A 13472-nucleotide genomic window follows, 5' to 3' on the forward strand; every position below is an offset into this window, starting at 1 on the left:
TTATATTAGATTTACACATGATGTGCTTATGTGCTCTACAGACTTGCTGCGAAGAATGGGCACGGATTTTAGCTCCAAAAAGCAAATATGTTGAAACAACTGTGGACCAAATAGTGGAAATATTTGTACAAATCTCTGACGTGGCATTAATTAGTGAAGCTGCGAAACCTCCAAGTGAACCAGGTAAGAATACTTGCTGTTTTGAAGACATGAATAGTTAGCAACATTCCAAAACTTCCCAAGTTTTCTAAATATTGCCAACTGAGCTGGTGACAATTACTATTGTGTGAAAATTAACTATTATGTTAATTATCTTGTATGTTCTCAATTGGTTGTAAAGCATTTTGCAACATCCTGAGGTCATGCTAGATATATAAATGAAAGCCTTTAATTTGTTCAGAAGAAAGCCGAAGGAATTAGGAGAGTTTTTTGGGAGTTTTCAGGAGAACCAGTTAGTGAACAGAAAAGTTAGCTATAATAGAAGACAGCAACAACTCAGTGGTTGAAACAACAGTGATTTATTGGAGAAGTAATATATATAGATATAAATTGACACAGAGCAGAACAATATACGTCTTAACTCCCTAATTCTTGGGTTCTGCCCATTCCCCACACCTGGATGCACTTCCCCGATTAGCCTCGGTTCACATGCTTTCCGCCCTTGTGGTACACTTGATTGGCAATCACTTGCCCTTTAAACAGATTTTGCTACTGCATCCCTCCTCATTGAACTTCTTTATTACTGTAATAAGTCTTTGGAGGCAGAAGTCGCTTCACCAAAATCCCTTTATTTATAATTCCAAAAGCAGTCCACAAAGTGCTATCAGTCAGCAGTCGAACATAAGAGCATAAGAACATAAGAACAAGGAGCAGGCCATCTAGTCCTTCGAGCCTGCCCCGCCATTCAATAAGATCATGGCTGATCTGAAGTGTCTCAGTTCCACTTTCCTGCTTTCTCCCCATAACCTTAATTCCCCTAATACCTTTGGGAGTGCCAGAGGAACTGACACTCCTGGTTAAATATGAGGAAAAGATTCCCTGATTGGTCCATCCCTGATTGGATTCCTTAATCGGGAAGTTCATATTCCAATAAGCCAACTTCAATGGCCTGATTGAACTCATTACAACTATGTTATATATATCAAGATAAAACAGATAACTATTTACAATAAAAAGACAATCAATATAAAGATGTAATAAAGTTCAGTCTTTTATAAAGTCAATCCATCAGGAGACTTCTAAATATTCCAAGAATGCCTCAGCTCTCTGATAGGCTGATCCTCAGTCGAAGTAGCGGTCCTCAGTCGTTAACAGCAGTTGGATGGTTTACAATTTCAAAAATGCGTTAGTGTAGATATCCAATAATGTATGCCTCTCCTCTGAAACAACTGGTCCCACTACCCCAGTCTGCAATGGCGAAATGCTGGCAGGTGCCACTGGATCAACCTGCTATGCTGGCAGTAGCATCTCTCCTACTTATGTGACCCACATGCTTTCTGTCTGCTCTTCCTTGAAGGTTCACCAAATATGACGCAGTGTTCGTGTTTTCCAGGATCTCCCCAGGAATCCAAATTGGACCAACACCAAAGTTCCTGACAATATTAAATTGTCTACGTTGAAAGATCAATTACCTTTGACAGTGTTAGCGTGAGTGGGCGAAACGACCACGATGGACTCGGGGTGAAGTTCAATAACGGCACAGCTTTATTTTCTTTTACATCAACGGAGAAGCGCAGTCAGGACATACAATCGAACTGCCCTGAAAGCGCTCTAACGGTCCCTCGCAGCGGGCTATAGTTATACCTGAACTTCAGTGCCGTATGCGATTCAAATGCTATTACTTTGTTTACAGTATTCGACCTTAGCCATCCTGTCTCGATGTTTTCAAGTGTTGAGGAAATTGTTTTAAGTGTGTGTTAATCGTTTTGTCTGGTTATTAATGGTCTACAATCTCTGGTGTTTGAACCATAGGTGTGTCATTGATCTCAAAAGAGGTTTTGAGGGGCCAGGAACATTTCCTCAGCTATGCTAATTTCAGGTGTCTCCATGGGTTGTTTGACTCTTTTAGAAGTGCTGATTTTGATGGGCTGGGGATTTAGTTCCTGTAGGTGCCATCCTGTCCAGCTTCCCTTGTGTGCTAGCATTCTAAAAGCACACTCTTACTTGCTAATCTGTATCTGTTACTTTGTGATTTTTTTAGTGGAGAGGCTCTGAGTGTAACTTTATTTTGCTTCCATATTGTGTGCCCAATTTCATAAAATTTGTTGTCCGATAACAACTCACCCCTGTCGGTCGGGAGCGGTCTTGTTCCGCCTCCCTCAGACCGATTTTCTTAATAAATTTTATGTCCGGTGCTCCCTGCATTTGCATGCTGCAGTCGTACAGTTCAGGTGAGCCCCGGGTTTGTCAAATTAAGTGTATGCAGGAGAAGTCTTCCCGATTTGTTAATTGTCCCATATTGCCAATCATTCTGATTAGTTCCCTCCTAGTTTTAATTTTCTTGCACTGGCAGTATGTATAGCACATTATGACCCCCAGGATATTGCCAGTATGAGTCGGATGACAACCAGTATGTACGAGATTATCCGGATCCGCGGTGAATGTCTACATTTAGAGCCCAGTCCCACACCCTCTTAACCCACGTCTGGCTCTGTAAGGCTGACTCTGTGTCATGCTCTAGGGTTTTGATATGTGATTGTAGCTGGTGGTATAATCGAACAGAGTGTCTCACTTTGAGACGGAGCTCTCTCAATACTTCTGCTAGGTGTGGGATGGGAGCCTGTTCTGGCTCTCGATAATATTTGAGGTCATCTCTCAATGGGTCCGTGGCATTGTGTCAGGGTCTGCCTACTTCGGATGTTGGTGATGTGGACCTGGCCAATACTGACCGGTCTGCGAGGGGTGAAGCAGAAGTTTGGGCTGGGGATCGGGCATGTCAGCCTGTTGTATACAATGGATGTCCTCGTTGTGGCTACACAATACCTGCCTCGTCCTCCATATCCTGCCCGGGTAAAGTGTGGATCTGTAGGTGTAATTTCTAGGGTACAGCCCTGCGTTTTATTAAATCCACATTCAGCTGCCTCTCCTTGTCTCAGTGGGTGAGGGCAAATGGTTGTCTCTCCTCTTTGTTTGCATCCTGAGAGGGAGGTACTGAGCATCACGCCATGCCTTGAGATGGCCGTGACTTTGGTCATGTGGTAGCGGGGGGAGGTATTGCCTCTAACAGCACCGATGCTTTCAATCTGGAAGATAGGGAATGGTCCCAAGTCTGGTGTAACTATTGGAATCAATACGACCAGCATGGTTTTGTAGCAGGTAGGTCGTGCCTTACTAACCTTATTGAGTTCTTTGAGAAAGTGACCAAAGAGGTGGATAGGCGTAAGGCAGTTGACGTGGTATATATGGATTTTAGTAAGGCGTTTGATAAGGTTCACCATGGTGGGCTTCTGCAGAAAATGCAGATGTATGGGATTGGGGGTAATCTAGGTACTTGGATCAGGAATTGGCTGGCAGATAGGAGACAGAGGGTGGTGGTTGATGGTGAATATTCGTCATGGAGTTTGGTTACGAGCGGTGTGCCTCAGGGATCTGTTTTGGGGCCACTGCTGTTTGTAATTTTTATTAATGATCTGGATGAGGGTATAGTTGGGTGGATTAGTAAGTTTGCTGATGACACCAAAGTCGGTGGTGTGGTAGATTGTGAGGAAGGGTGTCATAGTTTGCAGGGTGACTTAGATAGGTTGCAGAGCTGGGCCGCGAGGTGGCGGATGGAGTTTAATGTGGAGAACTGTGAGGTAATTCATTTCGGTAGGAGTAACAGATGTGTTCAGTATAGGGCTAACGGGAGGACTTTGAATAGTGTGGAGGAGCAGAGGGATCTAGGTGTATGTGTACATAGATCCCTGAAGGTTGGGAATCAAGGAGATAAGGTTGTTAAGAAGGCATACGGTGTCTTGGCGTTTATTGGTAGGGGGATTGAATTTAGGAGTCGCAGCGTCATGTTGCAACTGTACACAACTCTGGTGCGGCCGCACTTGGAGTACTGTGTGCAGTTCTGGTCCCCACATTACAGGAAGGACGTTGAGGCTTTGGAGAGGGTGCAGAGGAGGTTTACCAGGATGTTGCCTGGTATGGAGGGGAGGTCACATGAGGAGAGACTGAGGGATTTAGGGTTGTTTTCGCTGGAAAGAAGGAGGCTAAGAGGGGATCTTATTGAAACATATAAGATGATTAGAGGTTTAGATAGGGTGGATAGTGATAGCCTTTTTCCTCGGATGGAGAATGCTAGCATGAGGGGGCATGGCTTTAAATTAAGGGGTGGTAGTTATAGGACGGATGTCAGGGGTAGGTTCTTTACCCAGAGGGTGGTGAGGGATTGGAATGCCCTGCCTGCTGCGGTTGTAAATGCGCCTAGTTTGGGGGCGTTTAAGAGATCTATGGATAGGTTTATGGACGAAAAGGGATTGGTTTAGATTTGTGGGTCAGTGTTTTTTTTTTAAAAAAAAACTGGTCAGCGCAACATCGTGGGCCGAAGGGCCTGTTCTGCGCTGTAATGTTCTATGTTCTATGTTCTGTGTTCTATCCCTACTCCCGTACTCTCGCTAACCTCACAGTCGAGGATCACTGGATATACCCGTGTCATTCCTTTCAAGGTTTGGTTATCCAGCACCGCTTTCTGATCTGCGAGTTGTGCTAGCTGGGTGCTGTCAATCCAATCGGGCACCTCCCCGCTGTGTACCTGGTCCAAATTATGTCTTAATTGACCTATCATCCACTGACCGTACGCACGGCACTGTTGTCCCTGTTGTACCCGGGCAGTGTTTTCTCTCTCCCTATCTATGAGGCGGTTAATGGTACGGGCGGTGTTTCTAATATTGTGACTCCATCTAGTTGAGTATGGGCACCCCTCTCCCCTAAAAGAGCCTGTTCGGCTTGTTGGGCTAGTGACCGTTGCAGGATATCTTTCATCACTCCCTTCAGCTGTTCTATTATTATTGAGGCTCTGGATGTCAATTGAGTTAACCACACTGGATCCGGTGTTAATCCCTGTGAGGATGTCATTGACTATACCCCTTTTGCTTCTGTGCGTGTGTGTGTGTTGTCTCTGTAGTGTGTTGCTCCCATCGCATCGATAGCCTGCTTTATAGTTTCCCTGCCCAGCATTTGGTACATGCGTCGTGTCTTTTCTGAACAGTATCCTGGCACCTGGATCCCTGAGGTATCGATCAGAACAGGCACGATTTCGTGTTTCACGTTGTCATATACAATTTCTTCCTTGTTCCACAACACCAGTCCTCCCTCCGGCCCCCCACTCAGCAAGAGGCAGGGTAAGATTTCGGGCATCGTGGTCGTGGGGGCAAGCGTTGTAGAAAGTGCAAAACATACATATAGTGAGACTACTGGAGCCTCAACTAGTCCATAGTACCCACAAATATCAGTGTCCAGTTTCAAAATGTCTCTTTGTGTCGGTGTTCGCGGGTCTTTGGGAAGGGCGCAGATCTGGCCGTTGGATACATGTTTGGATCTTATCCAATGTGCAGGTGAAGCAGATCACATCGTGGCCCGGGTGGACATGTAGCCATGCATTGGAATACATTCTGTTGTTCTTGGGGAATGGTGCTGCCGGCACGCACAACGCCTTGGACGTATTGAATATTATTCTGTGGGATTGTTGATAGGTGGTGTGCCCCTGGTTGGCGAACCTTGACAAGAAGATCATGGATAGGGCCATCCTCAAAGTGGTTAACATTATCCTGGAGAGGGGTAGGAAGGGTACACAAAGCCTGGTGGCCGCCAGGTATTAGAATCTTAGTATTAACTAATTTCTATAAACTCATCTACTTAGGCATGCCTCTACATCTATATATGTATATACACATATTAGAGCCATGGCTGATGTGTGGCTCTCCTCCGTCCTAGAGGTGGTTAGTTATGGGTCAATACGTGGCCCGTTTACGTTGACGGACTATTCTTGTCTTTACAGTCGGTCTGTCCTGTCTACCCGCATCCCCCCTCCCGGGGTGGTATGCCTTTAACTGTGACCAGTGTTTCCAGCAGCCTTTCCCTTTGATGTCAACACAGGCACATGTGTCGCTGGTGAGAATAATCTCATGGGATCCTACCTATTTCCTGTACAACTGTACAAAACTCTGGTGCGGCTGCACTTGGAGTATTGCGTACAGCTCTGGTCGCCGCATTATAAGAAAGATGTGGAGGCATTGGAAAGGGTGCAGAGGAGGTTTACCAGGATGTTGCCTGGTATGGTCTTATGAGGAAAGGCTGAGGGACTTGAGGTTATTTTCATTGGAGAGAAGAAGGTTACGAGGTGACCTGATTGAGGCATACAAGATGATCAAAGGATTGGATAGGATGGACAGTGAGAGCCTTTTACCTCGGATGGTGATGGCTAACACAAGGGGACATAGCTTTAAATTAAGGGGTGGTAATTATAGGACGGATGTCAGAGGTAGGTTCTTTACTCAGAGGGTAGTAAGGTCGTGGAATGCCCTGCCTGCAGCAGTTGTGGACTCGCCAACTTTAAGGGCGTTCAAATGGTCAGTGGATAGGCATATGGATAACATTGGAATAGTTTAGGTTAGAGGGTCATTAGATTGGTTCCACTGGTCAGCGCAACATTGAGGGCCGAAGGGCCTGTACTGCGCTGTAATGTTCTGTTCTATGTTCTATTTTGGCACGAACCCTATTTGATCAGGGGCAACTCAGATCAAAACCTTGTCCCCTACCTGGGGAAGTGTGGGGGTATGGCAGATGTCATGTTTCCTAACCTGGTCTTTTATAGCCTGTTGGTCTCTGGCTGCGTGGTGTAGCTGTCTGAGTTGGTGGTCTAACTGTTGTACGTATCTTTTCATTTTATCCGGGGGGTGCCATTTCTTCTCCTCCTACCGCTATGTTTTCTGGGAGTCTCATTGCCCTCCCCGTCATTAATTCAAATGGTGTAAGTCCTTTGGTGCGACCTGGGGTGCTCGCAGGTGCATTAAAATACAGGGAAGAACATCTACCCACCCCTGACCTGTCTCAGCGATTTTGACTTGGCAATCGCATTTTGAAGTGTGCGGTTCATTCGCTCAACCATCCTAGAACTCTGAGGGTGGTATGGGATATGGAATCGCTGTCGGATTCCCAGGGTCTGACAAGCCTGTTTCATTATCTTGCCTGTGAAGTGTGTCCCTTGGTCGGAGTCCAGTTGTAATGGGACTCCCCACCTCGGGATGATTTATTATGCTAGGATGCGGGCTACGGTGGTGGCTTCGCAATCCCAAGTTGGGAATGCTTCCACCCAGCGGGTGAATTGATCGATTAAGACTAAACAATATTTCTTCCCTCGGCTAGTGGGTAGGGGGCCTATGAAGTCGATCTGGAGGTTTTCCCAGGGTCCCTTTGATCAGGGTTGGTGGGCCAGTTTGACTCTCAGGGGTCGGCCGGGGTTGTGCTGGGCGTATATGATACAGCGCTGGCAGTGTTTGGCTACATCCCGTCCCATCCCTGGCCACCACCAATCAGCTGATAGTCGGGCCAGGGTCCCATCCCGGCCGGAGTGGTCCAGCTCGTGGTGGAGTCGGAGTAGTTCGGTGTGTATAAACGAGGGGGTGGCTACTTGGTGCCCTCTGCGCCACACTCCATCTTTGTCCCTGCACGCCCCTGCCTATTCCCACTGTGCCACTTCATCTGGGCTGGTATTACCCTGCAGCTTATAAGTATCCACTTCCTCCAAGGGTGCTGTTGTGGTGGCGGCTACGTGCGGGAGGGCTTCCCCAGCTGCAGCCTTGGCTGCAGCGTCTGCTAGTTGGTTCCCCTTCTGTTCAGCTGTTTTTACTCTTTGGTTGTCTTTTATCTTAATTACGGCTGCTTCTGAGGGCAGCCTGGCTGCAGCTACCAGGTCTCGGATTATATTTTCATGCTTTTTGCGGCCCCCCCCGTGGTGATAAACCCGCGCCTTTTCCAGGCCATCATGTAATCGTCGACCACCCCAAACGCATATTGGCTGTCAGTATACACATTTACTCGCTTTTCCCTTCCTGTCTTGAGGGCTTCCGTGAGGGCTATGAGTTCGGCCACTTAGGCTGAGGTCTCCCCACTCATAGTGTCTTTTGCTACCAGTGTCCCTTCTTGGTCTACTACTGCCCAGCCTGTGTGGCATTGTCCCTCTACTTGTCTTCGGGCCCGTCTACATACAGTGTGAGGTCGGGGTTATCTAGGGCTTGGTCATTAATCCCTCCCTCTGCTTCAGTGTCTGGGTTAATAGGGCAGTAGTACGGACTTCCCTCTGATAGGAATCCCTCAGCGGGCTTCTTCCCAGTGTCCTGCACTATCTGGACTGACCGATCTCGGGGGAGGAGTACCGCTTTCCAATTGGCCCTTTGGGCATCTGAAACAGTCCGGAGCCAGTCTGTGTTCAGGAGCTCGACGATAGTGTGTTTTGTATGTAAAATTACTTGTCCTGACACAGTGACATGGTCACTGAAAAATAGCTCTTGCTGACAAAACACCTAAGGATACCGAGTGTAATAAAACATCCCCTTATGGCTGTTAATTATTACAAACTTTCTTAAGACTTTATCCAATTCTAGTTGCTGGTACACTTGGTCTCCTGCCATGGACGTCCTCAATTTTGGAAATTGCATACCTGTCCAGCTTGGTAGCTTGATTTAAGGTTAATTTATAGTCACCACAAATCTTGGTCTGGCTTTACCATGGGTACTATGAGGGCAGCCCATTTCACAAAATTGTACTGGCCTTATTATTCCTAATTCTTTCAGAAGTTCTGATTTTACACTTCAACCTTTTGATGTAGGGCACATGACACCAGATGATCTCTGTAGAATTTAGGGCAGGGATTTTCCCAAAAAAGTTGTAAGTGTTGAATTTGCAGAAAAACTGGAGTAAATCACACTTTTTTTCAGTGGGAGTTCACACACTAGAATCTCCCACACTCTGTGCAATGCAGAGACCATCAACGCGAATATCATTAAATTTCAGGGGTGTGGGAGCTATTCCCACCCAAGAGGCTGACAGTTTAGGGCCTCCGTGTAAACAGTGGCCCTGAACTGTCAGCCACCCTCTTTGCTGCCAGCTCGATCACCGGCCAGCCCAGGAACCCCGCAGTGCTGCCCCTCCAATCCTCCCATGGCCTGATCTTGGCCGCCCTGACCATTTATGGGCCAGTCCCAAAGTCCCCGTCATTCGTGAACCACCTGATCTCCATCACCTCCACCCCAGTAGTGATGATCCCCTCCACCATCCTCCTGGGAGACACCCCCGGGAGGCAGACACTTCCCACCCTTATGGCAGACCCCTAGCAGTCTCCCGCTTGCTTGATTACACCCACCCCCACACTAGCCTCCCTCCTGCCTCAACTGGATCCCAATTCAGAGTGGCAGCGGGAACCTCCCCCATCTATTGCTCTCTAGGCCCTGCCTCCAGCAGGCCCCACCCCAACTGGCCCCATGCTTGATGGGCAGTGCTAAGGTACCTCGTGGGAATTGGCACTTTGCCCCTTTGGCACTGCCAGAGTGTCCATGCCCAGGGGGCACCACCTCACTGCCACCCCACTCCCAGGGTCATCCTGTTAGTTATCCGAAAGTGGGGAGCTGATCTGAACCCCGCTGGAGTGAAATACTCCTGGCGGTATGGAAGATGCACGCCGGCCTGGAGAATTCAGTCCCAGGCCCAGAAATCCGGGCGTGGCAGATACAAGCGCCAGTGGGAATCTTGCAAATCAGCCAAAGCATGATTTTGTTGGCCTACTGCATTAATTTTTTAGTGCAGCAGGATGGGAGAGTCACCCCCTCAATGTGGAGTCAGTTTACATAGACTTTAGCTTTAACACCACACATTCATTTTGAAAGACTTCTTGGTATTTACATAAAATCTCCTGATTCGATTTCAGCTGTGGGATGGGGGTCGTGTGCAGTTTTCTGATTTGGAGTGGCAGAAGGAGGTAATAACCAAGCTTTGAGGAAAGATTGAGGGTCTGAATTTGAAATGCAAAGGTGATTAAGGGCTGGCACTGTGGGAACAAAGAACAAACAAAGAACAACCCAGCATGGGAAACAGGCCCTTCGGCCCAACGAGCCCGCGCCGCCGCATCACCCTGCACTTATTCTACCCTACATGTCTACGAATGGAACCCCTAACTTAGCCAGATTCAGGGGAGAATAGTGTCAATTTGGTAAAACTAATCAGCCTAAGAGCACATCTTTGGGGCGTGGGAGGAAACCGGAGTGCCCGGAGGAAACCCACGCAACCACAGGGAGAATGCGCAAACTCCCACAGACACAGGCCCAAATCCATGTATCTGCACAGCTAGCAGTGCTAGTCACCGAGCTGTTGCGGCGCCCGTCTACCGGTCCAGGATCAAGCACACACACCAACACGAAGTACTAGGCCACTCCCGGAACTTCCAAGAGCAGCCCACGCACGACCCACCGTGTGCATGCCCCTCGTTTGACACGAGGTGGACCTCCACCTGCGGAATAAAAAGACAAAAACGTTAATCTTACAAGCCTGCTTTTCCGGTGTCTCCCGAGGTTCTAACCTTATTTAATAGCCCCTACCATAACCCTCCATCCTCGTTTCACTCATGTGTCTATCGAACTGAACCTTAAACGAGTCCAACGTTCCGGCCTCCACCACCCTACTCGGTAGCGCGTTCCATACCCCCACAACTCTCTGCGTAAAGAACCTTCCTCTCACATCCAAATTATACCTCTCCCCCCTCACCCTTAAATTATGACCTCTCGTGTTTGTACCCAGTCTAGGGAGCAGTCTCTCACTATTAACTCTATCTATTCCCTTCAGTGTCTTATATACCTCTATCATGTCCCCCCTCAATCTCCGTCTTTCCAAGGAGAATAGTCCCAGTTTCTCCAACCTTTCCTCGTAACCCAGCCCCTCCATGCCAGGCAACATCCTGGTAAACCTCCTCTGCACCCTTTCCAGAGACTCCACGTCCTTCCGGTAGTAAGGTGACCAGAACTGGACGCAGTACTCCAAATGCGGTCTAACCAACGTTCTGTACAACTGAAGCATTAGACGGCAGCTTTTATACTCTATACCCCTTCCTATAAAGGCTAACATTCCATAAGCCTTCCGAACAACCTTCTCCACTTGTGACACAACCTTCATGGATTTGTGAACCTGCACTCCCAGGTCCCTCTGTATGTCTATACTCCTAATCTGTCTACCTTTTATCACATAGCTCCTCTCTGCATTATTCCTTCCAAAATGCATTACCTCGCATTTGTCAGGATTAAATTCCATCTGCCACCTATCTGCCCAATGCACCAACCTTCTATATCCTGTTGTATCACCTCACAATCCACTTCAGTACCCGCCAACCCTGCCATCTTGGTGTCATCAGCAAACTTGCTGATCACACCACCTACGCTCTCTTCCAAGTCATTTATGTATACTACAAAGAGGAGAGGTCCCAGTACTGAGCCCTGCGGCACACCACTGGTCACTGGCCTCCAGCCCGACAAGGTCCCCTCCACAACTACCCTCTGTCTCCTATTACCCAGCCAGTTCTCAATCCACCTAGCTACCTGGCCTCGTATCCCATGCGCCTTAACCTTTTCTACCAGCCTACCATGAGGGACTTTGTCAAACGCCTTACTGAAATCCATATAGATGACATCAACGGCTCTCCCATCGTCAACCGTTTTTGTCACCTCCTCAAAGAATTCCACCAGATTCGTAAGGCAAGACCTCCCTCTAACAAAGCCATGTTGCGTATCCCTAATCAGATCGCAACGCTCCAAATGCTCATACATCCTACCCCTAAGCATTTTTTCCATTAATTTCCCTACCACCGATGTCAAAGTCACCAGTCTATAATTTCCAGGGTTATTCCTACTACCTTTTTTGAACAGCGGTACCACATTTGCTACCCTCCAGTCCTCTGGGACCTCACCTGTGTCCAAAGAAGAGACAAAGATTTGCGCCAGAGGCCCAGCAATTTCATCTTTCACCTCCCTAAGCAGCCTGGGATAAATACCATCAGGCCCCGGAGCTTTATCCGTCCCCTAAAAGCCCTAGCACTTCCTCCCTCGTAATAGATATCTCCTACAACTGATCCTCAGCTCCCTTCAAGAGACCGCACGATTCCAAACCCCTCTCCTTCGTGAATACTGACGCAAAGTATTCATTCAGGAGCTCCCCCATTCCCTCCGACTCAATACATAACTCTCCACTCTTGTCCCTAAGAGGACCAATTTTCCCTCTAACTACTCTCTTGCCTCTAATATAGGAATAAAATGCCTTTGGATTTTCCTTAATCCTACCAGCCAAAGCCATTTCATGCCCTCTTTTCGCCCTTCTAATTCCCCTTTTTAGCTCCCTCCTACTCTCTCTATATTCCTCCAGCACACTCTCCGTACCCAGTCATTTTGACCTAACACACGCCTCCCTCTTCTTCCTGACCAAGTCTTCAATACCCCCTGTAATCCACGGCTCTCTAATCCTACCTTTCCCATCCTTCCGCTTAACTGGAACATACCTCCCCTGCAACCATTTCATTTTGCCCTTAAAAGCCTCCCACTTGCCAACCGTGGACTTTCCAGCTAACAGTCCCTCCCAATCAGTGTCCTGCAGCTCCCTCCTAATCCTGCTATAGCTCGCCTTCCCCCAGTTCAGCACACTCCCGTTCGGCCGGCACTCATCCCTTTCCATTTTTATCCTAAAGTAGACGGACTTGTGGTCACTGTTAGCCACATGTTCGCCTACCTCTACCTCACCCACCTGCCCCGGCTCATTACCCAACACTAAATCCAATATAGCCCCTCCCCTAGTCGGGCTAGTTACATACTGCTCTAGAGACCCTTCCAAAACACATTTCACAAACTCCTCTCCCTCCGTACCCCCAGCTCTAGGCCCCCTCCAATTCACTCCTGGAAGATTAAAGTCACCCACTACAACCACTCTATTCTTCCTGCACTTGTCCAAAATGCCCCTGCAAATGCCTTCCTCCACCGACCTCGGGCTGTTGGGTGGCCTATAGCACACCCCTAGCAATGTGATCTCTCCCTTTTTATTCCTCAACTCCACCCACAGTGACTCAATCCCTGTCTCTTCCATATCGTCCTCCCTCTGCACTACTGTGATGTTTTCCTTTACTAACAGTGCCACCCCTCCACCTCTCTTCAACCCTCCTCTGTCACACCTAAAACACTTGTACCCAGGAACATTCAGCTGCCAGTCCTGCCCTTCCCGTAACCACATCTCCGTTACAGCCACCACATCTAACTGCCTCACAAACATCAAGGCCCTAAGCTCATCCGTTTTCCCTGCCACACTCCTAGCATTGAAACGGACACAGTTCAACCCACGAGTGTCCCTCGGAACTTCCTTCTCCCTGATAATTTTCCTTTCACCCGACTCTCTCCCAGCCACCTCCCCACCCCCCCTCCCTATTAGTTTAAACCATTCCTGAACACCCCAGCTAACCTCCCCGC

General features: G+C 48.1%; 1 protein-coding gene across 1 annotated transcript in view; it reads left to right on the forward strand.

Annotated features, from left to right (window-relative positions):
- Window positions 1-13472, forward strand: part of LOC145345624 (dynein axonemal heavy chain 8-like) — a gene marked incomplete at its 3' end in the record, with an annotated part of 1250971 nt that overhangs the window by 528538 nt on the left and 708961 nt on the right. Inside the window, exon 22 of the mRNA XM_080193458.1 lies at window positions 42-198. Coding sequence (XP_080049584.1) covers window positions 42-198 — 157 coding nt within the window. The remainder of the gene's footprint in view (window positions 1-41; window positions 199-13472) is intronic.

The sequence above is a fragment of the Carcharhinus amblyrhynchos genome, chromosome 7, assembly GCF_965287045.1.
Source record: "Carcharhinus amblyrhynchos chromosome 7, sCarAmb.v2.hapA, whole genome shotgun sequence".
In the NCBI taxonomy this organism is placed as follows: Eukaryota; Metazoa; Chordata; class Chondrichthyes; order Carcharhiniformes; family Carcharhinidae; genus Carcharhinus; species Carcharhinus amblyrhynchos.